Source organism: Brassica napus, chromosome C1 (assembly GCF_020379485.1).
Source record: "Brassica napus cultivar Da-Ae chromosome C1, Da-Ae, whole genome shotgun sequence".
Lineage (NCBI taxonomy): Eukaryota > Viridiplantae > Streptophyta > Magnoliopsida > Brassicales > Brassicaceae > Brassica > Brassica napus.
The window spans coordinates 48,636,152-48,663,489 of record NC_063444.1 but is presented as its reverse complement, the minus strand read 5'-3'; the positions used below and the strand labels follow the sequence as shown (position 1 = coordinate 48,663,489).

At 42.4% G+C, this 27,338-nt stretch overlaps 1 protein-coding gene and 1 non-coding gene across 2 annotated transcripts; both read left to right on the top strand.

The window, feature by feature from the left end:
• Positions 1 to 1,878: 1,878 nt before the first annotated feature.
• Positions 1,879 to 8,308, top strand: LOC106379606 (putative pectinesterase/pectinesterase inhibitor 24). Its single transcript, XM_013819523.3, has 2 exons — positions 1,879 to 3,844; positions 4,581 to 8,308. The coding sequence occupies exons 1-2, from the start codon at positions 2,842 to 2,844 to the stop codon at positions 5,255 to 5,257; spliced, it is 1,680 nt and encodes a 559-aa protein (XP_013674977.1). The 5' UTR covers positions 1,879 to 2,841; the 3' UTR covers positions 5,258 to 8,308.
• Positions 8,309 to 24,632: 16,324 nt separating this feature from the next.
• On the top strand, positions 24,633 to 24,739 carry LOC125581147. The gene has a single exon (XR_007318858.1). It is a non-coding gene; the product is annotated as a small nucleolar RNA R71 (small nucleolar RNA).
• The last annotated feature ends 2,599 nt before the right edge of the window (positions 24,740 to 27,338 follow it).

Here is a 27,338-nt window from a genome sequence, read left to right as displayed (position 1 = left end):
ATTTCATTCTTGGAGTTTAAGCTTTTCAATCTAATGATATTAGTAGTTTGATTCAAAAAAAAAAAAAACGGTCGAACTGTACATTGTAATTGGAGAAAGAAAACAAACAAAAATCAACCGATGACTTTTGAGGTATATGAAACAAAAATTGAAAATAGCAATTCTATGCAATTAAAGAATAAGAGAATAAAATTGTAAAAATACAAAATAAAACAAAAAATATACACAGAAAGAAAGCTTTACTAAAATAAAATCATAATATAATTTTCATAATTGATAGTGCTCAGTTACACTAAAAAGTCTAAATTTACAACATGCACAGTTTTATTTACATCTTTAAACATATTATCAAATTAAAATGATTCTAAAAAAAAGTGTCAGCATGAAGAGTTAGAAAATATACGATAAAATATAATACATAACGTTAAAAATACATTATCACTGATCACTAAAAAAATATGTTAGTAGTAATAAAAATGAAATGACAACACATTTATTAAATCCATAGAACGGCACGCAACAAGGTGTTATGCAATATACAAACTACAAATTAAATATGCTCAACGCAAACACACATAAAAATGAGACATCATATTTGAATATATTTAAATAAATAATTTTAAATATATTATATTCTTGATAATTTTAAAATTACTTAAAAGAAACTAAATTATTAAAAATTAATATAAAAATAAAACTAAAGCAATATTTTGTAACACCAAAATAATTAATGAATAAAAATATGTTATGTTAATAAAATATATTTTAGATTTTAAAGACTTCTAATTCATGTAATATTACAAAATTCAAAATTTGTTTATTACAATTATTATTTTACCATTAGATATATTAAAATAATATTCTAGATCGATGTTCAATTGTCAGTTTTCAACTATTACACGTAAAAGAGTGTTGTTCAGTACGCTTTTTTTTGGAAAAGAGGGTTTTATATTTTAAGCAGGTTATTGGAGTACTTTTTCTTTTCGTGAATTTATTCGAGATGAGATTCCGATCTTTTAAACTAAGGCCTTGATTGGTAGATCATTAGCATTAGCAGCAGTAGTATGCTATAGAAGCAGTATGCTGCAAGAGCTGTATGCTTTTGCTAAACTGTTTAATATGATGATTGGTATAGCAGTATGAGTATGATATTTAAAATTATTATAAAAATTAGTATATAACATATAATATATTTATTTTTAATGAATATATTTCTAATATATATATAAATATATTAACTTATAAAATTAAAAAGATATATAATTAATTTATTTTATTTAACAATTTAAAAGTTATGTTTATAAAATATCTATTTCTAAAAATAATTTTCCAAATTTGAAATATATTAAATTATATTTTAAATGTGAAATACTGTTTTTTTAAAAAAAATATTTTTATTGCAAATTAATTTTAGAAATCAAAATTTTATTTCTGAATATAAAAATAATTTTATGATATTATTAGATAAAATAAATGAATTAATTATATATTTTCCTTAATTTTATAAATTATAAATGCAAATGATCTTCTAAAATCTTCATATGAGAGCATTGGCTAGAGAGCATTTGGAGAGCATTAGCATTTAGTAAATGCTTCTCTAAATGCTTTTCTGATAATTATTGATTGGATAATGTAGAGCATAATGCTCTACCAATCAAGGCCTAAGATAATTTATGTTCTATACATGATTATATTTTTTACATAACTCTAAAATCTCGGACTTGATTTTTCATATTTTATTAGTTAATTGTGTTACATATAATAGAAATATTTACTTCAAACTAAAACAAAAAATCAAATTTAAAAATTAGTTATATATAATTTAATATACAAAAATTCAAATACAAATAAAAATATTAAATGTAACAAATTTAAATATTTTATCCGCGCATAGCGCGGAGAAAGAATCTAGTAAAATAATAATAATTTGTCAACTACTTGTGATAGTGAAGCCTAGCAATTTAAATTTGACAATGTGAACTTACAACACTTGAAATCAAAATTGGCGAATAAGAAAAAAAAATCACACTATTGATGATAAAAAGAGTAATCAGCAAATAAACTGAACCAGGAATGTAAAGTATTACACAAACTTAATTTTTTTAAATCAAAGTTATATGTGTTCATAGGAAAGTTAATCTTATAATTAATCAAGAGTAGTTGCGACTTATGAAAAAAAATAAGAAACACATACCACCGAGCAGGCCCGTCTGAAACAATCTAATAGCCTTGGGCAAACATAAAAAAATTAGGTTCTATTTCAAACATTCTTTCATTGTATTTTTTAAGTTCAACTAAAAAGTTTCAATAATCCACAATAAATAAAAAATAGGTATGAGTTCCTTTTTTTTGTCACAAAAGATATGAGTTTCTTTAAATACGAAAAACAATACACACTAAAAAAAATTAATGTGAACCTTTTATGGACTTTTTTGTTATAAAGTTAATAGTTATTTGCTCTTTAACAAATTAATTTGGATTTTTTATTGCTATTAAAATCACACTAAACAAAATTTTGGACCCAAGGACCCATGGTCATTTCCCCTCCTGCCATGGTCAAGAGCCGGCACTGGCACCGAGATGCATGCTTATCGTTGTTTTACATAAAAGAAGAACAAAAACATGAGAAGCACTTATGAATTCATATACATTCTTAATAACCAAAATAAATTTTTCTAGCCTGCTTTGTGCATCGCACGTAAGTTGTTAGTTTTATTCAAAGTATTAATTATAGTTTTTTTTTCTTTGTATTTATATATAGCTACTATCTCCAAACCAAACATAACTAAAGAGAAACTTCAAACGAAGAAAACATCAATAGGGAAGAAGGAAGCTAAGAAAATGTCTTCCTCCTACGGCAAAGTCGACGAGCGTGAACATGTAACGCTCGAAGCTCGTCGCAACTCGAGGAAGAGAATCACGATCATCGTCGTATCGCTACTCGTTCTCGTTGGCATCGTGATCGGAGCCGTCTTCGGAACCATGGCTAACAAGAAGTCAACGACGGTGGAAACCAACGATAACGGAGACTCAATCTCCGTTTCCGTTAAAGCCGTATGCGACGTTACACTACATAAAGACAAGTGTCTCGAAACCGTCGGATCAGCTCCAAACGCAAGTAGTCTGAATCCAGAACAGCTCTTTATATACGCGGTCAAGATCACAATCGCAGAAGCCACGAAAGCTCTCAACGCCTTCTCCTCTTCAGGAGACAACACCACCATGCATGCTTGCGTCGAGCTTCTTGACCTAACGATAGATAACCTCGAAAACACGTTGACATCATCACAAAACGGTGACGTCACGTTACCTGAGCTAGTCAGTGACCTCCGTACATGGCTGAGCTCAGCAGAGACGTACCAAGATACTTGTATAGAGACGTTAGCTGAGTCTAACCATCCAGATTCTAAGACGTTCGGAGAAGGTCAGCTCAAGAACGCAACGGAGCTAACGAGTAACGCCTTGGCTATCATCACATGGCTCGGTAAGATCGCTGACTCCTTCAAACTCAGGAGGCGTTTGCTGAGTGCTGACGTGGCGGTGGACTTCAACGTGGGGAGGAGGTTGTTGCAGAGCACTGATTTGAGGAGAGTGGCGAATATTGTGGTGGCGAAGGATGGTTCGGGGAAGTATAAGACGATAAGTAGGGCTTTAAAGGATGTGCCTGAGAAGAGTGACAAGAGGACGGTTATATATGTGAAGAAAGGAGTTTATTTTGAGAATGTGAAAGTGGAGAAGACCATGTGGAATGTTGTTGTGGTTGGAGATGGAGAGAGCAAGAGTATTGTCTCTGGTAAACTCAATGTCATTGATGGAACTCCCACTTTCCAGAGCGCCACGTTCGGTAATTCTCTCGAAATATTGACCATTTATTTTATGCCCAAACACATAACATGATATGATGAACCAACTAATCTAGTAACCTAGAGGATGAATGTTGAGAACTAAAGATTTTTTTTTGATCAAAAAAATTGAAGATTGTTTTTGTTAAGATATTATCAATAAAACTAATAATTTCTCCAGATTTTCAATTTGGGTACGTAGTTTAGAATGATCTGCTTTAACAAGCTTCTTTAGGTTCTTTGTTAATTATCTCAATGCTTCATTGAACATCTTCTTCATTGTTTTCTAATGATGTTTACATTTTAAAAAATATCATAAATAAGAAGAAATAGATTGTCTTGCAAGAAAGGGTTCAATTTGCTTTGTTTCAAAAATTGTTAGATGGTAATTAGGCGCTATGTATAGAATTACTATCTTGATCTTTCAAAAAAAAAAACGTTTTGGAAAAGTTATTTCGTTTATGACCGATTTATCGCATATTCTATTATCAATTTTTAGAACATTATTAGTTTCAGCTATATGAAATAACTTGAATGCTTGTCATGTGGCTACCTAATAAAACAACCGAAATAGATCTTATGTGACATAATCTCTACAGGAAAGATATATAATCCTTGATTGTCAACCAAGAAACCAGTTATATGATTGATGTGCTATGTTTCAAGAAACTAGGTTTTTATACTTTGTTATGCTTCAAGAAACCAGTTTATATACTTTCCTATATATGTTCTCCACAGCTGTGTTCGGGAAAGGGTTTATGGCAAGAGACATGGGCTTCATCAACACAGCCGGTCCATCCAAACACCAAGCTGTAGCTCTAGTGGTCAGCGCGGATCTCGCCGCCTTTTACCGATGCACAATGAACGCATACCAAGACACGCTTTACGTGCATGCACAACGTCAGTTTTACCGTGAGTGCACCATAATAGGAACAGTCGATTTCATCTTCGGTAACGCAGCCTCCGTTCTACAAAGCTGCAAGATTCGCCCTCGCAGACCTATGCAGGGACAGCAGAACACAATCACGGCTCAAGGACGCAAAGATCCGAACCAGAACACAGGAATCTCGATTCACCGTTGCAACATATCTCCGCTAGGTAACCTAACTGGTGTTCAGACGTTTTTAGGTCGGCCATGGAAGGATTTCTCGACGACGGTGATAATGGAATCGTCGTTGCATGGGTTTATTGATCCGAAAGGTTGGTTGCCGTGGGTCGGAGACTCTGCGCCTGATACGATATTTTACGGTGAGTATAAGAATATTGGCGCTAGTGCGTCGACGAAGAATAGAGTTAAGTGGAAGGGATTAAGGTTTTTAAGTACGAAGGAAGCTAATAGGTTTACGGTTAAACCTTTCATCGACGGAGAAAGATGGCTTCCGACGACTAAAGTGCCGTTCAGGTCCGGTCTCTGAGTTTGTTTTCCGATAACGAGATTTCCAATTTAATCTCTTTTATTTTTGGATGTGAATAAAGAAAGTGTTTATTGTTATTCTATTGTATCATTCGATTGATTAATTTCAAATCACACTACCTAAAAATAAACAAGGTGAGCATATTGTGAATTTGTGTTGTTATATTATTAGTTGAGAATTTGTTTGTTTTTCCTTTATTTCATTTTGAAGATATATCTTATATAGATCAAATCTCCTCCATTGCATATGTATATGTTGGCCATTATACATGTTCTAAATGTCAAAAGCACTCTATATTTCTTTGAAATGTACTAGAGATTAGTTGTTCTAGATTCACTTCGTTCAAAAATTTAATTGTCCTGAAGAATAAAACACTTAATTATTATAAGCACTTATAAATAATCATGAATCATGAGAAACAGTCGCTGCATTCCTATTGGCTCCTTTCAATAAAAGTCCATCTTAAGGAGTGGATACTGGATAGCACGCATGCACCGCGTTAGAGACGTCATTTGAACCGATGATATTTTATGTGTGTTGTCCTCAGGTTTTACCACTAAAACCAACCGCAAGTGCACGGTAGTGCGCAATAGTTTTTAGGGATCGAATTCCACAGAGACCAAGGTTACACTATGAATCTATTAGAGTAAAGTCAAACTAGAACGAAAATGATTGTTTTTGTGGTTTTTAATTGTCACAACTTGTAGGTAATAAATTGAAATGAAATTTAATTTATAGATTAAAACGTTAGGCATCGGGTAATTCTCGGGAATGACATAAATCGGGAAACAAACATTAAACAAGGGGTATGTTTTAGAACCGTTCTTGAATTCAAATAGCTTAAATAATTTAGCCTACTCTCGCAGTACTAAATCCTATGTTTTAGAATCTTAAATATCAACTCTCGCCATATTCATAATTCTAAACATGCATTTTAACAGGTTCGATTTGTTCACAAATTCCATAACAACAACTCTCGTTGGTTACGAAAACTTGCTCATCTAGATTCTTTTCAGAAGTTTAACTATCACTTTTGGTGTGTTGAATTTCCTAATGATCAAGAACTAGGTGTACCTTCTAATTCAAGCTTTAAGATAGATCTAGATGAAGAACTAAATGATTTACCCCTTTCTTTAACACATCAGTTTCATGGATTCATGGATTCCTTTGAATCACCCTAGCCTAACTAGTAGATTACTCACACATGGAACCAAAAACAGAATTCATAATTGACATTATAAAAGAAAATAAAGAATAACAGAGGGTTTAGAAGCTTCTCTGGGAAGAAAAAGGGATTCTCTTCTTCTTCTACAAACTTCAAACTCAAACAAATCTTCAAAGTAGAAAAACACTCACAAATCTATTTTCTCTCAAGTTTTGATCTCTAAGATGGTGTGTTTTCATATGGAGCTCGTCCTCCCTATTTATAATCGGCCAAGGACCCTCCTTTTTCGACAAAGGCTCCAATTTCATCATGAAAGACGAGTGGATGCAGTAGGTGAAGTGGAGGAAGTTGGTGGAGCAGGACACAGAGAGGATGCATCGATCGATGGGTTTATGGGCTCTAACGCATCGATCGATGCATTTAAAAGAAAACTTCCGGCGCATGATCTCCCATCGATCGATGGGTTTTGATTGAAAAACCCATCGATCAATGGATTCTTTTTTCTTCCTTTTCTTCGCGTCTCGGTTCGATCCGTTGTTCGTTCTGTGCTCTAACCCCTTCAGATGGATATGAAAATCCCTTGAAATTCCAGTATGCACATGCCAATGGTTCCTAACGCGCTCAATCACCTATATACCTGAAACACGAACGAAAAACTACAAATAATCGAGAAAAATATAATAAAAAATATATAAACAAGTACCAAAAACCTAGACACATCAATTCCCCCAGACTTGAACATTTGCTTGTCCTCAAGCAAAGACATACATCAGTTAACCTGCAAACAACCATCTTCACCATCCTTTGGTATTAAACCACATCAGTTAGCACCAACATTTAGAAGGAACTCCACGTAATTCGACCCCAACCTTATCTCTCGACCATTTTCAGCCCACAGCTTATAAGAAGTACCCAAAGTTTCCATTGCCGACCTTTTTTAGATTTAAGGTGTGGTCTCATCATGGGGGAATCGATCAAAAGACACATGGATTCTTACTCGTTCAGGTTTTTGATTACGCGATTGGTCTTTTCTGGCTCATTTCCTCCCTTTCTTCTCGCTCCACTCAGTCAATGTCTCCCTTTATTTCAAGGGTATCATTTTTTTTTTTAATTGACTGAGATTTTTTTTTTTTTTGACAGACTTCCATGATTCAAGTCTTAATGGTTGCAGCCACAAGCCCTGATCACTTCTTTTTGACATTTATCCCCTATTATTAGCATCCTTCTATTTATTATTATTTTATTTTTATTTTTTTCGAAGTGAAAAGAGAGGGGAGCCAGACCGATACAAACTTCGTCTTTTAGTCCTGAAGAGGGATTTCGATCTAGTGTATACCAAGCCCCAAGATGAGAAAATTTGAGTAGATTGAGTGGTCAGTCAGTTTGGATCCTTTGAACATTCTTAAAAGCATGGATGTTTTTGGTTGATCAATGTTTGTGGTTTTTCCATGTTTCACAGCCTGCAGTTGATAGCTGAAAGAATGGTACTCAGATATTAGTTATTTGGTTTATTTAGCAAGGCAAAGCTGAATATGAATTAAAAACTACTCAAAACACAACCAAATAAAACGAAGAAACCATGTAAAAGAAATACAAACTCATAATTAATAAAATATAAAAAAAAAACTAAGTTCAAAATTAACCGAAAAAATTATGGCAGATTCCTAAATGGAACTATGACAAGTACCCTCCCCCAGACTTAGTTTACACCGTCCCTATTGTGACAACAGAAAATAAAACCATAAAACGTTAGAATAGAAATGAAAATAAAATAGCGCGGTCGGAAATCAAATGACAATACTGGCCGGTGATAGCTCCTACTCCTCGTCTCCTGCTCCAGATGTTCCTGCATCTTCGGGTCTCTTGGACCTCTTTCTTGCCATGTGTGTACCACTCGAACCCGAACCAGAGCTGGATGGAGAGTTGTCCCGATGAACTACATCATCCTTTTGGCAACGACACGGCCTGATACGTGAAATGGCAGCCCAGATCTTGTGTAGCATGTCGTTGTTTGTCTTGATGCTCTGATCTCTCCAATGTTGTTGCTGGCGCGAAGTGGCGTTCGGTGGAAGCTCTTGCAGCTTGTACTGGCTGGAGTCTGATGGGAGTAGCTGATGGGGTTGTGAATCATCTGGAATGGCTTGTGCAGCCTCATCTTCTCCTTCTTCATCATCCACGGCCTTGCCTTTGGTCTGATATTTTGGCGTGAAGAAGGATGGCTTGTCTACTAGTGCGGTAGCAGGGGGTAGGAACTCAACTGCAGCCTCTGAAAGTAGAGCAGTCAGGCCGATCTGAGGCAGGTGGCAGTAGAGTGTTTTCTTCGCTCGGTCCTGGAATACGTAGACGTAAGGATTATCCTGATCAATCCTCGAGTAGGGACCAACTATGAACTCCTTACTTACTAGAGAAATGACATCCAAGTAGTTCCATGCAATGTTGTTCGATCTGTCCAGTGCTACCTGATGGTTCTCACAGTCTACACACACATGTGTAAGGATCCGAGTAATCACTGCACCAAATCCACATGCAATGCTCTTGGATTTGGTTACTTTCCCTTTGTATCCTGCTAAGTTTGCGGCCAGCACCGCTCCCATGTTGAAGGCAGTAGCAGGTGGGAATGTAGAGTTTCCAAATGCCGGTAGCAAATGCCTCACACCTTGGTACAGGAGGTACAACTCCCATTGCATGACTGATGCGGCTGTGGTTGTCCCGTATAGCAATGAGCCAATGAGGCGTGTGGCATATCTCAGTACTGGGTTCCGGATATGTGACTCCTTTGCCTGAGAAGATCTATAAACCCCTGTGCCAATCGTTTCCCAGAAGTTCAACAGCTCTGAAGTCCAATAAAGACCAGATGTCCTCTCCCCTGCACTCAATCCAAATAGTCCGCAGAGGTCTGTGAAAGATACCTCAAAGTATACTTTCTGCACTATGAATGCCAGAAAACCTTCCTGATGGCTACCATCGGGATGGCTGATGTATGCGGAAGCTATGAACTGGCGTACCAACTCCGGATAAGTGGGTTTGTTGAGGTTGCATAGTTGGCATAGACCCATGTTCTGGAACAGCCCTTCAATGTCTGATTTGATTCCCAATATTGTCATCGTCTCAGGCCATGCTAGTTGTGTAGCCGGAACGGCTACCTTCTTCATGTTGTTGTAGTGGGTGGTATCAGACTTATCTCACTTCTTTGGCCTTTGCTTCTCTCGCTGAGACGAACCCTCTTCTTGTGTGTTCTTCTTTGCTGATGTTTTCGTGCACTTCATTCTCGGTCTTAGGGTGAAAACGAGTGTAGGAATCGGGTAGAGCTCGAAAAATCAAGTGGAATAGAACCCAAAATTGTTCAAATCGGATGATTATAGAGAGAGAAAGGGGGGGGGGGGTCAAATTTTAGGGGAAATCGGAGGGGATGAGAGTTCTGAGGTTTTGATCCAAAAAGGTTGGGTTTTGCCTTATAATTCTGTTTCCCGCACACGCATCGATCGATGCATTTTTGTACAAATACGAATCGATCGATGCGTTTATAAAAAGGCTCCCAAGATTTTGTTCAATCCATCGATTGGGTATCCGCATCGATCGATTGGATATCCCGATCGATCGATCACTTTGTTACGCATTGGGCCATCTTAGTAATCGATCGATGCATTTTTGTACAAATGTCTATCGATCGATGCGTTTATAAAAAGGCCTCCGAGATTTTGTTCGATCCATCGATTGGGTATCCGCATCGATCAATCCGGGTTCGGATAGATCGATGGAGAGGTTTTTTTTTTTTTTTTTTTTAAATCGAGATGAAAACTAATTCTAATTCACACTTACCAGTGGGTTGCCTCCCACTAAGCGCTTGTTTACAGTCATTAGCTTGACTTTCGGTGTGCTCTAAGCTCGAGGCGGTTCTCCGAGAGAGACATCTTCTCCTTCGGGGATTTCTGTGTAGGCTAGGTATGGCTTTTGACGCTGACCGTTCACAACAAACTCACTACCATCATGACTCCACAGCACTGTTGGGGTCAAAAACGGTTACGACAAATTTAACATTCAAAACGTCCGAGGAAGAAAATAAGAATTTCTCCGAAGAGTACTTTTCGAAATAGATTCTTCCTTACGAAAAAACTTTACGGAAGAAAGAATCGAGATGTCCGACGAAAGCTCGAAAACAGGTCGTTACGCAGCGACCGAACGTCCGTCCCGCTCGGTCGCTACGTAGCGACCGAGCGGGACGAGCCCTCGGTCGCTACGTAGCGACCGAGCTCGGCCAAGCTAGCGACCGAGCGATCGTCCCGCTCGGTCGCTACGTAGCGACCGAGAGATCGTCCCACTCGGTCGCTACGTAGCGACCGAGCCCGAGCGCTCGTTCCGCTCGGTCGCTATGTAGAGACCGAGCGATCGTCCCGCTCGGTCACTACGTTGCGACCGAGCTCAAGCCAAAGCTCGGTCGCTACGTAGTGACCGAGCGTTCGTCTCGCTCGGTCGCTACGTAGCGACCGAGCTCAAGCCAAAGCTTGGTCGCTATGTAGCGACCGAGCGTTCGTCCCGCTCGGTCGCTACGTAGCAACCGGGCTCGAGCCGAAGTTCAGTCGTTGTGTAGCGATTGAACCCTTCCGAACATCGATACGACATCAATCCATGCATTCTCGTCAAACCTTCGAATGCTATCTCCCGAAGAACGTAGCAAGCTCAGTCCATGTTTTCCGCTATTCAAATTCATCGATCAAACTTCGCGGATTAGAAACCGCGGAAAGTTTGTTCTTTATCAAAAAGAATTCGTAGTAAACGTGTCGAGTCGGAAGACGGCCCAAAGGGATCTAAAACACGACTCGACGCCCATCCTACGATTTCTTAACGAAAAGCCCGTAAACCGCAGCACGGTTTATGCTTGGTCCACAAGGAAGGATAAATGTCAAGTTTCCGCGGATAAATACGGAAGTTTTGATGATAATCGGAATAAGATCTACTTTGCTCTCTTTTTCGATTTCTTATTCTTATCGTTGTTATTCTCGTGTTCTGATTGCTTGACGTGTGGTAATTAGCAGATATCCGGGTCCTCTGGGAAATTAGGGTTTTCCTAGTTTCCTTATTTAAACGGAAATCGACAGTGCGAATTTCGGTTCCCACAGTTTGGCGCTAGAAGGAGGGGGGATACGGATCAATTTAACCCGCAAAAGCCACTCAACGATCAGAAATGATATGCAAGACTCGACGTGCGCGAACGTCATCTCATTCAAGGGGGGAGCAATGGTCGATCGGGCCAAACCTCGAAACGACCTCCTTGTCATCGAGTTGACGATTTGATATATCGACGTTGCTAGGGTGCTTATCGACACCGGTAGTTTGGCCGATATCATCTTCAAAGAAAAGCTCGAAAAAATGGGGGTCAATCAATCCGAAGTCACAAAATACCCAAGCCCACTGCTGGGACTTTCGGGGGAAATAACCATGGCCTACGGATCGATTAATCTTGCTGTCAAAGCCGGAACCGTGACGAACGTCACAGAGTTTCTAGTCGTTGACCATCCCGCATCTTACAACGTTATCATGGGGACGCCATGGCTAAACGCCATGCGCGCAATCCCATCAACGTACCATCTTTGCCTCAAGTTCCCGACCCCTAACGGAGTCGAGGTAATATGGGGAAATCCGAGAGCCTCACAGGTTTGCTTCGCCGCGGAACTGAAACGAAAAAGACCAATCCTCGAGATCACTCCTAGAAAAGTGGAGAAAAAGACCTCCAGCAAAGATACACGAGGTCAAGATTCAGCGGAACTCTTCTGGCAATCTCGCGGCATCGAAGCCCTAGACGAAAAATGCGAGCCAACATGCGAACCCGTGGTGACGATCTGTCTCGACGAAGCCTTCCCGGAACGCTGCGTCGAGATTGGAGCCAATCTCCGCGAGCCTTTAAGAACATAACTCATAGCCTGTCTTAAAAAGAACCTCAATACATTCGCATGGGCTGCGGAAGATATGCCAGGGATCGACATTAACATAACATGTCACGAGTTGAATATCGATCCAACATTCAAACCCATCAAGCAGAAAAGGCGGAAGCTAGGACCCGAACGTGCTGCCGCAGTAAACGATGAGATCAAAAAATTGCTTAAAGTTGGGTCGATAACAGAAGTAAGAAACCCAGACTGGCTCGCCAACCCTGTAGTAGTCAAAAAGAAAAACGGGAAGTGGCGAGTTTGCGTGGATTTTACCGACCTAAACAAAGCATGTCCAAAGGATAGCTTCCCTCTACCACATATCGATCGATTGGTAGAGGCAACAACGGGCAACGAACTTTTATCCTTCATGGTTGCCTTCTAAGGTTATAATCAAATTAGGATGAATCCTGACGATCGCGAGAAGACTGCGTTCATTACCGATCGCGGAACTTATTGCTATAAGGTAATGCCCTTCGGCCTCAAAAACGCCGGTGCAACTTACCAACGACTCGTAAACCGAATGTTCTCCAAACAACTCGGAAAAACGATGGAGGTTTATATCGACGACGTGCTCGTCAAATCCCTCAAAGCAAAAGATCACGTGTCACATCTCGAAGAGTGTTTTGCGCAATTAAATTCCCATAACATGAAGCTCAATCCGACAAAATGTAGATTCGCCGTGGCATCAGGGGAATTCCTCGGCTACTTGGTCACATGCCGCGGTATCGAAGCGAATCCAAAACAGATCAACGCACTAATCGAGATGGCTTCACCAAAGAATAAGCGGGAAGTCCAAAGACTGACCGGCAGAATCGCAGCGCCCAACCGATTTATTTCACGATCAACAGATAAGTGCCTGCCCTTCTATGACGTCCTGCGAGGAAATAAAAAATTCGAATGGTCGGAGGAGTGCGAAAACGCCTTCCAACAGTTGTAGCGCTATTTAGCTACCCCTCCAGTCCTCGCAAAACCCGTGGAAGGGGAACCTTTATTCTTGTACATCGATGTGTCGGCAACGGCCGTAAGCGGAGTCCTGATCAGGGAAGAACGCGGGGAGCAGAAACCTATTTTCTACATGAGCAAAACCTTGCTAGATGCCGAATCTAGGTATCTGTTGATGGAAAAATTGGCATGCTCGGTCGTAACATCGGCCCGAAAACTAAGACCATATTTCCAATCTCACACGATTGTCATCCTCACGACTTTTCCCTTTTGACAATTTTGCATAGCCCAAGTCAATCAGGCCGATTGGCTAAGTGGGCGGTCGAGTTGAGCGAGTATGACATCGAATACCGACCGAGGACAAGCGCAAAATCACAAGTGCTCGCAGACTTCCTGGTCGAACTTCCAACGAGAACAATAACCAATGAGGAACCAAATTCTAGCTGGCTCCTCCACGTCGACGGATCCTCATCCAAGCAAGGATCGAGTATCGGAATCCGTCTCACCTCTCCGATGGGCGAGATCTTGGAATAATCGTTCAGACTGGAATTCCATGCCTCGAACAACGAGGCCGAATACGAGGCATTAATCGCAGGGCTACGTTTGGCTCACGGATTAAAAATACGTAATCTCCACGCTTACTGCGACTCCCAGTTAGTGGCCAATCAATTCAGCGGAGAGTATGAAGCCAGAAACGAAAGGATGGACGCGTACCTCAAATTGGTCCAAGGTCTAGCTCAAGACTTCGACTCTTTTGCCCTTACGCGGATCCCCCGTTCCGAGAATGTCCAGGCGGACGCCCTCGCGGCCCTAGCATCAAGTTCCGATCCAGGACTCAAAAGGGTAATTCCGGTCGAGTTCATCGAACATCCGAGCATCGGACCACCAATCGTCGTCAATCTCATAGAAGGCCAAGACGACGAAGAAGAAATTATCAGACCACCACCATCAGAGCAATCTGATTACGGCTGTGATACCCCATGGCTTCAGACGATTCGAGACTACATCGTCGACGGACAACTACCCGCCGAAAAATGGGCAGCTCGCAAGATCCGAACACAGGCCGCACGCTACGTAACAGTGGACGGCGAAATCTACAAATGGAGATTCTCCGGACCACTCATGACGTGCCTGGAAGGAGAAAAGTCGAGAAAAGTAATGGAGGAAATACACTCCGGCTCCTGCGGCAACCATTCCGGCGGGAGATCACTTGCCGTGAAAATCAAACGCCATGGATACTATTGGCCGAGAATGATCGGAGATTGCGAAAAATTAGCACGAAAATGCGAAAAATGCCAAAGGCATGCACCAACCATCCGACAACCGGCCGAAGTTTTTTCCTCCATCACATCGCCCTACCACTTTATGCGCTGGGCCATGGATATTGTCGGACCTCTGCATAATTCAAAGGAAAAGCGTTTCCTTCTAGTCCTTACCGATTTTTTCTCAAAATGGGTAGAGGCGGACTCGTACGCAAGTATAAAGGACGTCCAAGTCGAGAATTTCGTATGGAAAAACATCATCTGTAGGCATGGAGTTCCTTACGAGATCGTAACCGATAACGGGTCTCAGTTCACCTCCACCCGATTCGAAGCATTCTGCGAAAAATGGAAGATACGACTCAAAGATATCCGCAGTGCAACGGACAGGCTGAAACAATCAACAAGACCATTCTCGACGGACTGAAGAAACGCTTAGAGGCCAAAAAAGGCAAATGGGCCAACGAACTCCAGGGAGTCCTCTGGTCTCACCGTACCACCCCAAGGTGAGCAACGGGAGAAACTCCCTTCGCTCTGGTATACGGCACGGAATGCATGATTCCCGAAGAAGTTGAATTTCCCGGTGTTCGAAGAAGGTTATTACCCGAACGAGAGGAACTCAACGATGCTATGCTCTTGGATGATCTCGACCTCATTAACGAGCGCCGGGATCGAGCGCTTATCCGAATTCAAAACTACCAGCACGCCGCTGCAAAATACTATAATTCCAACGTACGAAATCGTAGGTTCAATCAGGGGGATCTGGTCCTTCGCAAAGTTTTCCAAAACACCGCTGAACGAAACGCGGGAAAACTCGGAGCAAACTGGGAAGGTCCCTATAAAATCGAAAAAGTCGTCCGACCAGGTTCTTACGAAATAGCCAACATGCAGGGCATAAAAATTCCTAGAACCTGGAACGCAATGCATCTCAAAAAATACTATCACTAAACGAACCAACCCGCAATCACTGAACTACGAGACGGTTTGATCTCCGCAAGGAGTACGTAGGCAGTTTGCCGAAAGGCAAATTCAGCTGTCCCCCCTCATTAAAAAGGGGGGAGTGGGTACGTATACTCCCCAAAATCAAAAAAAATTCTTACCACGCTCTTGGTGTTTTCGACTTATCAAAACCTCCTCACCTGTAAAATCAGTGCGAGGTCTTCGGATATTAGTCAACCGTTTAGGAGAAGCAACCTTCGGCATCGCGAGACGTCACAAAAGATGCCTCAAAAGTTTATTTATTTCGAACGAACGAAACTTCCGTCACAAAAGAAACATATATATGCACACACTAGCACCTGTTTTGCGCAAAAAATTCGAAACAACGGCACACGCCACCAAGTCCGATGCTGATCACATCGAACTCACAAAACGTCCTAAACAGACATAGCCATCTCACGAAGATGACTCTCTTACATCCGACACAAGGATAATAGCGCTATAAAAAAAATCCGAAATTTTGGCCTAGCACTTCCGGTCTCCGGAGAGATGCTCGATTCGTATCAAACAAGTCGTATAAGCCGAGAACCTATCGCGGACATTACATCGATACGAATCAGGAAGAAATCGCGACAGGAAAAACGATAGCTGGTTAGTCACCGGACAATCCTTAAACCGAGAGTAAACCTAGGTCTTGCCCTAAACCCAGCGCACTGGTCTCTAACATCTCGAAGGCATGATATCAAAAGATAAGAGATTCTTAAACCATGCCTCTATGTTTATGTTCGACATCTTCAGCACCCCCGCAGAGTTCACATCTCGCGGAAGAACTCTTGAAACAGGTCTCGAATGAAACATTTCACAATCGAAGAAGGATATGAGACGACAACTCATCACCTTCCTCCTCACTATTCGCAAACTCATAAAAAGCGCTATCCGATTATCTTACCATAAAAAGAAAGCCGCAGAGCGGCAGGGATTCAAAGCCACACACGGCCAGTCCCGAAATACAAATAAGGCCATTCAAGGCCGAAACATAAAAACATAAAAAAAAATCTCTCGCAAGATATCTAACCCAAGTCATCCTCAGAACTTACGCCCCCTCTTCACCCGCTGCCTCGTCCGAGCCTGGAGCCGCGCCACCTCCGTTTTCTCCGACCATCGGGTCCTTCCCCTCTGGGTCTTCTGAACACGTCGGAAGGAAACACGCGGATTTCAAGTCGGCGAGGACGAGACCGAAATCTCCATTCTCGGCCGCCATATCTCCCTTGCAGCCGGACAGTCGGGCCTCTTCGGCCTCCAAGGTCGGGGGAGTCTCACTTTGGAACGACCGAACCATGGCCATCCCGCCCTCAATCGTCGCCAAAGCTAAATCCCTGCTCCGGATACACTCGAGGGAACCCAGGGAAGCAGAAATCTTCGCCAAACGAGCTTGAAACTCCGCGCGAAGGGCACCGTAGCCTCTTGGATCCCATGGCGCTCTAGTCCCGTGTCACTCTCGATCTGACGCTGGAGTCGACGCACCTCTGAGGATTTGGCCTTCGTGGCCTTCTTTTCCTTAAGTAAGGAACTCGCCGTCTTCCCAAGGTCCCTCTCAAGCTCTCCTATCGCAACCTCGAGCTTCGACACTTTCGCAGAGTGAGAGTCCTTGACAGCCGTCAACATGGCCTCGGTTTCGGACCATCTGCCCTGAAGCTCCACCAACTTCCGGAAAGGCGACTGGTCTCAGAACCACATTCGCCGATCTTCCCATCGATCAACGATATGAACTGCGAACGGTGAAAATTCTTAAGACTAAGTCCGAGAAAAGAATGCACAAAAGACGATCGAAAATTCAAACAAGAGATAAACCTTTCCGCGAAGTCCCGATGCTAGGCTCGATCCATCTAGCTGCAAATTCTCCCCGTCACCACTCTTGGCAAGTTTCCTCTTCCGACTCTTAGGTTGAGTAACCAGGACAGCGCTAGGAGCACGCAATGCCAGAACGACGTCTTTTCTGGCTGGAGGAGGAGGAGGCATAGAGTCAGCGACCTTCTCCTTGTCCTCGACGAGGATCAGAGTTGTGGAAGATCCTGCAGGTAGGGCTTGCGGGAGAAGAGCCATGACTTCGGTCCCATGACACGAGGCAACGACCTGCGCGGAAGAAGAAGGAAACTCAGAGCAAGCTTGAGCTAGTTCTTTCTCGGCTTGACGACAAACTAGTTCCTCTCGGAAAGAAAGATGACCGGCAACACAAGCCGGCGCTTCCGCCGGAGAAGTTAGAACCGGAGCCGGAGAAGTGGCCTCGCCCATCTCGACGTCGGAATCCTTCTTATCACCTTGGGAGGAAGACATGTTGAAAGGAAAATTATGAAACTAGAGAGTTTTTAAATTTTTGAATGAGTTTGAAGGAATGAAGAAGGGAAGGTGTGAAGAAAATGAATGACAAGAGCTCACTACTTATAGAAGTATGGACTCGAAATATCGTCTCGACAACTTTTTTCTGCGGAGTTTAAAATGTGAATTTCGTCCAATACACTTAACCTTGTCAAAGTCATCTATCCGCCCACTAGAGTCACAACTCTAACAGGCTGGGGGGCTAATTGTTGGGATCAAAAACGGTTACGACAAATTTAACATTCAAAACGTTCGAGGAAGAAAACAAGAATTTCTCCAAAGAGTACTTTTCGAAATAGATTCTTCCTTACGAAAAAGCTTTACAGAAGAAAGAATCGAGATGTCCGACGAAAGCTCGAAAACAGGTCGTTACACAGCGACCGAAAGTCCATCCCGCTCGGTCGCTACGTAGCGACCGAGCTCGAGCCAAAGCTCGGTCGCTACATAGCGACCGAGCGATCGTCCCGCTCGGTCGCTACGTAGTGACCGAGCTCAAGCCATGGCTCGGTCGCTACGTAGCGACCGAGCAATCGTCCCGCTCGGTCGCTACGTAGCGACCGAGCCCAAGCCAAAGCTCGGTCACTACATAGCGACCGAGCCCAAGCCAAAGCTCGGTCGCTACATAGCGACCGAGCGCTCGTCCCGCTCGGTCGCTACGTAGCGACCGAGCTCGAGCCAAAGCTCGGTCGCTACGTAGCGACCGAGCGCTCGTCCCGCTCGGTCGCTACGTAGCGACCGAGCTCGAGCCAAAGCTCGGTCGCTACGTAGCGACCGAGCGATCATCCCGCTCGGTCGCTACATAGCGACCGAGCTCAAGCCAAAGCTCGGTCGCTACGTAGCGACCGAGCACTCGTCCCGCTCGGTCGCTACGTAGCGACCGAGCGATCGTCCCGCTCGGTCACTACCTAGCGACCGAGCTCAAGCCAAAGCTCGGTCGCTACGTAGCGACCGAGGGTTCGTCTCGCTCGGTCGCTACGTAGCGACCGAGCTCAAGCCAAAGCTCGGTCGCTACGTAGCGACCGAGTGTTCGTCCCGTTCGGTCGCTACGTAGCAACCGGGCTTGAGCCGAAGTACAGTCGCTGTGTAGCGATTGAACCCTTCCGAACATCGATACGACATCAATCCTTGCATTCTCATCAAACCTTCGAATGCTATCTCCCGAAGACCGTAGCAAGCTCAGTCCATGTTTTCCGCTATTCAAATTCATCGATCAAACTTCGCGGATTAAAAACCGCGGAAAGTTTGTTCTTTATCAAAAAGAATTCGTAGTAAACGTGTCGAGTCGGAAGACGGCCCAAAGAGATCTAAAACACGACTCGAGGCCCATCCTATGATTTCTTAACCAAAAGCCCGTAAACCGCAGCACGGTTTACGCTTGGTCCACAGGGAAGGATAAATATCAAGTTTCCGCGGATAAATACGGAAGTTTTGAAGATAATTGGAAGATCGGGAAAAATGGGATATCTCCATTTTTATGCTATGACGGCTTAAGGGCAGAAGAGTAAAAGCGTAAACCGACCTTGGAGCTAGTATATAAGGAGTCCTAGGCGAGGAGCATGGCAGAGCACTTTTCAGAGCAAACTTAGCACTTAGAGCAATTTAGGCAATCTTCCGTTTTTGTTATTTCGAGCTGCGACTCAATTAGGTTTAGCCGTCTTAGGGTTGCTAGAACTAGGAATCTCGCCGACAGATCTCGAGCCCAGGCTTATACCTTGTTGTAAACGCTCATACGCAGATTCGGAATAAGATCTACTTTGCTCTCTTTTTCGATTTCTTATTCTTATCGTTGTTATTCTCGTGTTCTGATTGCTTGACGTGTGGTAATTAGAAGATATCCGGGTCCTCTGGGAAATTAGGGTTTTCCTAGTTTACTTATTTAAACGGAAATCGACAGTGCGAATTTCGGTTCCCACAAGCACAACAGCTCCATAGGGCTTTACTTCTTTGATAGTGAAAGGCCCGGATCATCGGGATTTAAGCTTCCTGGGAAACAACCTCGGGCGAGAGTTGAAGAGTAGGACTTGATCATTTGCAGCAAAAATCCTCGGAATGATCTTCCTATCATGATACGCCTTTGTGCGCTCCTTGTATATCTTGGAGTTTTCGAATGCCATATGTCGAAACTCGTCCAATTCGTTTAGCTGGATCATCCTTCTCTCAGCTGCGGGTTTCACATCAAAATTCATCTGTTTAACAGCCCATGCTGATTTGTACTCCAACTCCACTGGGAGATGGCATGGTTTCCCATAGACAAGGTGAAAGGGAGTGGTGCCAATAGGAGTCTTGTATGCTGTCCTGTATGCCCATAAGGCATCATCTAGCTTGGTTGACCAGTCTTTTCTTGTTGCTCCCACTGTTTTCTGTAGGATGCTTTTGATCTCTCGGTTGGAGATTTCGACCTGTCCGCTTGTCTGAGGGTGGTATGCAGTCGCCACCTTGTGTCTCACGCCATTCTTCTTTAGCAGCTTCTCGAACACTTTGTTGATGAAATGTGATCCTCCATCACTAATCACCACTCTTGGCACCCCAAATATTGGAAAGATGACAGATTTGAACATCTTTACCACCACTGTGGCATCGTTTGTTGGACTTGTTATGGCCTCTACCCACTTGGAAACGTAGTCAACAGCAACAAGGATGTACTTATTGTTGTAAGAGGATGGGAATGGTCCCATGAAATCGATCCTCCACACGTCAAATACCTCAACTTCCAAGATGAAGTTTTGTGGCATCTCATTCCTGTTGCTGATATTTCCCTGTCTCTGGCATGGATCACACTTAGAGATGAAGGAGTGGGCATCTTTGAACATCGTAGGCCACCAGAAACTAGCTTGTAGGATCTTCGAAACGGTTTTGCTTACAGCAAAATGTCCCGCGTAGTTGGAACCGTGGCAGTGGAAGAGTATGCCTGGTATCTCTTCTTCAGCAGCACACCTTCTGTAAATATTGTCGGCACACTGCTTATACAAGAATGGCTCATCCCAGAGATAGCGTCTGACGTCTTTTAAGAATTTCTTCTTATCATTTCCTGTGAATTTGAGCGGTTCTTGTTCTCCGGCCAGGTAGTTTGCTATTTCTGAAAACCAAGGCATTTTAGGGATGCTTGCGTCCTTGATAGGTGCGTATCCATCATTGCACTGGATGCTCACCGCATAAACGTTCTCCACGGGAAGATTATCTGCCAATGGTAACTCTTCTTCCACTCTTAGCCTAGAGAGGTGGTCTGCGACTCCGTTCTCAATCCCTTTCTTGTCCTTGATCACCAGGTCAAACTCTTGCAGCAAGAGAATCCATCGCAGAAACCTTGGCTTTGCATCCTTCTTCTGAAGTTGATACCTCAGCGCAGCATGGTCAGTGTGTACTATAACTTTAGATCCAACAAGATAGGATCTAAACTTCTCAAAAGCAAAGACAATGGCAAGTAGTTCCTTCTCGGTGGTGGCATAGTTGCATTGTGCATCGTCAAGTGTCCTGCTTGCGTAGTAGATGACATGAAGTTTTTTCTCCTTCCGTTGTCCCAAGACAGCTCCTACTGCATAATCGCTGGCATCGCACATCACCTCGAAAGGTAATTCCCAGTCTGGTGGCTGGACAATTGGTGCGCTGACTAATGCTCCTTTTATTGTGTGAAAAGCGTCCAAGCATTCTTTATCAAAATGAAACTTGGTCTCTTTGCAGAGCAGACGGGTCATGGGCCTGGCAATTTTTGAGAAGTGTTGAATGAATCTTCGGTAGAACCCCGCGTGACCTATAAAACTTCTGATCCCTTTGACTGAATCAGGTGGCTGTAGACTCATCATGACCTCGACCTTTGCCCTGTCAACTTCAATGCCTTTTTCCGAAATTTTGTGTCCAAGGACGATCCCATCTCTAACCATAAAATGGCATTTTTCCCAGTTCAGCACCAGATTTTTCTCTTCGCACCGCCTAAGTACCCTGCACATATTGGAAGACAAGCAGAGAAAGAAGATCCATAGACAGAGAAATCGTCCATGAATACTTCCATTATATCTTCAATCATATCATTAAAAATAGACATCATACACCACTGGAACGTGGCGGGTGCGTAACACAAACCGAATGGCATCCTGCGATAGGCGAATGTACCATAAGGACATGTGAATGTGGTTTTTTCTTGATCGTCTGGATGAATTGGAATCTGGAAAAATCCTGAATAACCATCTAAGAAGCAATAGTATGGATGGTTAACCAATCTTTCTAGCATCTGATCAATAAAGGGGAGAGGAAAATGATCTTTCCTAGTTGCAGCATTCAACTTTCTATAGTCTATGCACATCCTATGACCAGTGACAGTTCTAGTGGGAATTAGCTCATCTTTCTCATTTTTCACTATTGTTATCCCACCCTTTTTAGGCACAACATGCACAGGACTAACCCAATTACTATCAGAGATTGCATAGATTATTCCAGCCTCTAGAAGTTTCATTATTTCCTTCTTTACAACATCTTTTAGATTCGGGTTTAACCTCCTCTGATGTTTTATAGAATTCCTCGATTCATCCTCTAGATATATCCTATGCATACAAAGGTCAGGTGAGATGCCAGAAATATCATCTAGTGAATAGCCTATTGCTTTATGGTACTTTCTTAGCTCACATAGAAGTAAGGCAGTCTCAGCATTATTCAAATCAGCATTTATGATAATAGGGTAAGTTGACTTAGGGCCAAGAAATGCATACCTTAACCCAGCTGGGAGGGTTTTGAGTTCTATCTTTGGGGCTCTTAGTTCGCTCCAAGGGTTAACGTGGTCTGTAGTAGCTTTTTGTGTTGGTGATTCTCCCTCTTCAAGGCTCATAGAAGCTACTTCGTGTTTTGTTTGGAAACCGAAATCAAGCATCTTGACAAATTCGGCAGTGTGTTCGTTTAAATACCCGTGCTCACTCTCAGCTAGAGTAAGAGCAATCTCTAGGGGGTCATCTCTCAGCAGCTCTTTAGTTACTTCATCATCTTCATCATCATCTTCTGAGGCATGATCGATGGAGAATGTGTGTCCATCCAGTGTGGGTCTTTTCAGCATCTTATTCACCTCGAACTTCATGATTATGTCTCCCAGATGGAGATCTATCTTCCCTTTCTTTACATCGATGATAGCTCCTGCTGTGGCCAGAAATGGACGTCCCAGAATGAGAGGGTCCTTTGGCTCCTGATCGAGCTCCAGCACTACAAAGTCTGCAGGAATTCTATGGTTTCCGATCACCACATCGATGTCTAAAATAACTCCGACGGGATGTCTCACTGAGCGATCTGCGAAGACTAGCTGGATTTTCGTTGACCTGAAGTTTGTGAGACCAAGCCTCTGTGCCACAGTGTATGGCATCAGGTTCACACTAGATTCCAAGTCGCAGAGAGATTTCTCGAATACAGCTCCTTCGATCTCACATGATAACACAAAACTCCCAGGATCTTCCATCTTCTCTGGTGCTCTGTTCTGAAGTAGTGTGCTACATCTTTTGGAGATAGACATAACATTCTCCTTAGGTGAGGCTTTGTTAGTCACCAAGCTCTTGACATATCTCTTCAGAGCAGGCATCATTTCAACAGCATCTTCAAACGAGAGCTTCACATTCAACTCGCTCACCATCTCTTTGCACTTAGCTGCCTCCAAATCTCTGCGAGATTTCCTCTGTTTCACTGGGTAGGGCAGCTTAGGGGTGTATACTCGAACCATAGGCGTTATGTTTTCAGCAGCTTCCGCCTCTTCAGCTTGTACCTCAGTGGGTTCTTCAATCTGCGCAGTTTTTTCGTCAGCGGGCATGCTTCTCTTTTCTTTAGAAACCAGCTCCTTCCCACTCCTTAGAGTGATAGCATTCACAAATTCATTCCTTGGGTTGTGTTCACCTCTTCCAGGAAGAACTCCAGTAGGTCTTTGGACAGCTTCAGCAGTTTGGGCGACTTGAGTCTCTAACTTCTTGACATGTGCTGAAAGAGACTCCCATTTGTTGTTCATGTCTTGGAACATGGTATTAACCTTCACATTGATGTTATCAACCTTTGTGTTTATTTCAGAAGCTGTCTTTTTCTGGTTGAGCATCAATTGTTGGAGCATTGACTCAAGCTTAGACTCTTTAGCAGCCGGAACAGAGCTTTCCCCGGTTTGAAACTGTGTTGGATTCTTTGGTTGAAAAGAATTGAAAGGCTGCTTCTGCTGAAATCCTCCTTGGTTGTAATTAGAGTTCTGATATCGGTTTTGTCCCAAGCTCTGTCCAAAAGGTCGGTTCTGCCCGTAGTTTTGGTTTTGATATCCTTGCTGTCCTTGGTTTGGTCTGTAAGCTTGTGGTTGAAACTGTTGTCCTTGTCCTCCTGACTGATGTGGATAGTTTTTATTGAGTCCCTTGTTCTGCACATAGTTTTGTCCACCAATGTAGTTCACTGCAGCTTGCTGTTCAAGGTTTTGTCCGTTCACATAGTTGACTACAGCCTGCTGTTCCTGTGGTTCTTGATTGGGGAAGAAAAACGCTCCTTCTCCATATTCCTCGATGGAACTGACAACCCTTTGATCCCTTTGCATAAGCATATCGATCTTTGCGCTCATCTCTTCCAGCTTCTTGATTTCTGAGTTTCCGCCTTTTCGCGATCTATCATATTCTTCATTTTGGTTGCTGAAGCTTGTGGCAAGATTTTCTATCAATGTGTAAGCTTCCTCCTGGGTTCTTGTCATAAAGTCTCCATTGCTGGCAGCGTTGAGAGAGTTTTTGACGTTCCAGTTTGCTCCATCATAGAAGATGTTGAGGATATGCTCATCTGAGTACCCATGATGTGGACACTCTCTTTGATATTCCTTGAATCTTGCCCATGCTTCACTCAGCGGCTCAGAGGTATTTTGCTGAAAATTTGTGATCTTACTCCTCAAACTAGCCGTCTTGTGCTTGGTGTAGAATTTGTCCAAGAACAGAGCTCTGCATTGCTCCCAAGTAGTGATAGATCCTGGAGGTAGAGACTTCAGCCACCTCATCGCCTTATCTCCCAGAGAAAATGCAAACAGCTTACAACGTAGAAAATCAGCAGGAACTCCATTTGATCGTGTCGTGCTACAAATCTCTTCAAGAGTCTCAATATGGTCCATGGGGCTTTCGGACGGGAGACCATAGAACATGCTCTGTTTGACCAGAGCTATCGTTTGAGGTTTGATCTCATAGTCTTGCCTGTTGACAGGAGGAGGTTGTATCGCGGATCGATTGTGATAGAATGTGTGCGGAGCGTCGACAGATCCAATGGGACGAGGTTGATTTTGCCTCTGTCCTGGAATAGGAAAAGGTTGTCGGAAAACTCCAGCGGCAGCAGCAGCGTTGACAGCATTTGCAGTGTTATCTGCGTTTTGCTCATCACCGATAGGAAAATTTTGCCCATTTCCGGGTCCATCGTGCTGGTCTTGCACTCCAGCCATGTTTCTTCTTCTGTTTCTGTTGTTCTCTCTTTCGATTCTTGCAAGTTCTTCGTTAGAAACAACCGCCAAGTTTTCAGAACTTCGGCTTCTCGTGTTCATGTACCTGAAATACAAGCAAGAAAATCGAGAAAGAATTTATAAGTAATATGAAAAATTAGGTTCTAGACTAGACTCTAGTCTTAGTTCCAAAGGTAACGCTATTGGTCCCCGGCAACGGCGCCAAAAACTTGTTGTCCTCAGGTTTTACCGCTAAAACCAACCGCAAGTGCACGGTAGTGCGCAGTAGTTTTTAGGGATCGAATTCCACAGAGACCAAGGTTACACTATGAATCTATTAGAGTAATGTCAAGCTAGAACGAAAATGATTGTTTTTGTTGTTTTTAATTGTCACAACTTGTAGGTAATAAATTGAAATGAAATTTAATTTATAGATTAAAACGTTAGGCATTGGGTAATTCTCGAGAATGACATAAATCGAGAAACAAACATTAAACAAGGGGTATGTTTTAGAACCGTTCTTGAACTCAAACAGCTTAAATAATTTAGCCTACTCTCGCAGTACTAAATCCTATGTTTTAGAATCTTAAATATCAACTCTCGCCATATTCATAATTCTAAACATGCATTTTAACAGGTTCGATTTGTTCACAAATTCCATAACAACAACTCTCGTTGGTTACGAAGACTTGCTCATCTAGATTCTTTTCAGGAGTTTAACTATCACTTTTGGTGTGTTGAACTTCCTAATGATCAAGAACTAGGTGTACCGTCTAATTCAAGCTTTAAGATAGATCTAGATGAAGAACTAAATGATTTACCCCTTTCTTTAACACATCAGTTTCATGGATTCATGGATTCCTTTGAATCACCCTAGCCTAACTAGTAGATTACTCACACATGGAACCAAAAACAGAATTCATAATTGACATTATAAAAGAAAATAAAGAAAAACAGAGGGTTTAGAAGCTTCTCTGGGAAGAAAAAGGGATTCTCTTCTTCTTCTACAAACTTCAAACTCAAACAAATCTTCAAACTAGAAAAACACTCACAAATCTATTTTCTCTCAAGTTTTGATCTCTAAGATGGTGTGTTTTCATATGGAGCTCATCCTCCCTATTTATAATCGGCCAAGGACCCTCTTTTTTCGACAGAGGCTCCTATTTCATCATGAAAGACGAGTGGATGCAGTAGGTGAAGTGGAGGAAGTTGGTGGAACAGGACACAGCGAGGATGCATCGATCGATGGGTTTATGGGCTCTAACGCATCGATCGATGCATTTAAAAGAAAACTTCCGGCGCATGATCTCCCATCGATCGATGGGTTTTGATTGAAAAACCCATCGATCAATGGATTCTTTTTTCTTCCTTTTCTTCGCGTCTCGGTTCGATCCGTTGTTCGTTCTGTGCTCTAACCCCTTCAGATGGATATGAAAATCCCTTGAAATTCCAGTATGCACATGCCAATGGTTCCTAACGCGCTCAATCACCTATATACCTGAAACACGAACGAAAAACTACAAATAATCGAGAAAAATATAATAAAAAATATATAAACAAGTACCAAAAACCTAGACACATCAATGTGCATAGAAAACGAAATAAGATAATATACAAAATATCATATTTCATATGTATCTATGCAAAAATAATGTATTTATAAAAAAAAAGTATTTTTGGAGCTATTACACTTCCTACATATCTCTACTGTGACAACACGGCGGCTCTGCACATCTCGAGTAACCGGTGTTTCACGAACGCACCAAGCACATAGAGAACGATTGTCATAAGGTAAGGCAGAAGATGAAAGATGGCTTTCTCAAGACAATGTATGTGCGTACTGGTGATCAACTGGCCGATGTTTTCACCAAGGCACTTTATCCTACTCCTTTCCGGGAAAATATACGCAAGATGGGTTTGCATAACATCTGTGCACCTTCATCTTGAGGGAGGCTATTAATGTAGATAGTAGGTTCATTCCGGTTTAGAGTAGATTAGACTTTATCAATTGATTGTGGTTTACTATGGTTAAACGTAAGTGTATATAAACTCCATGTAAACTACATTTTTT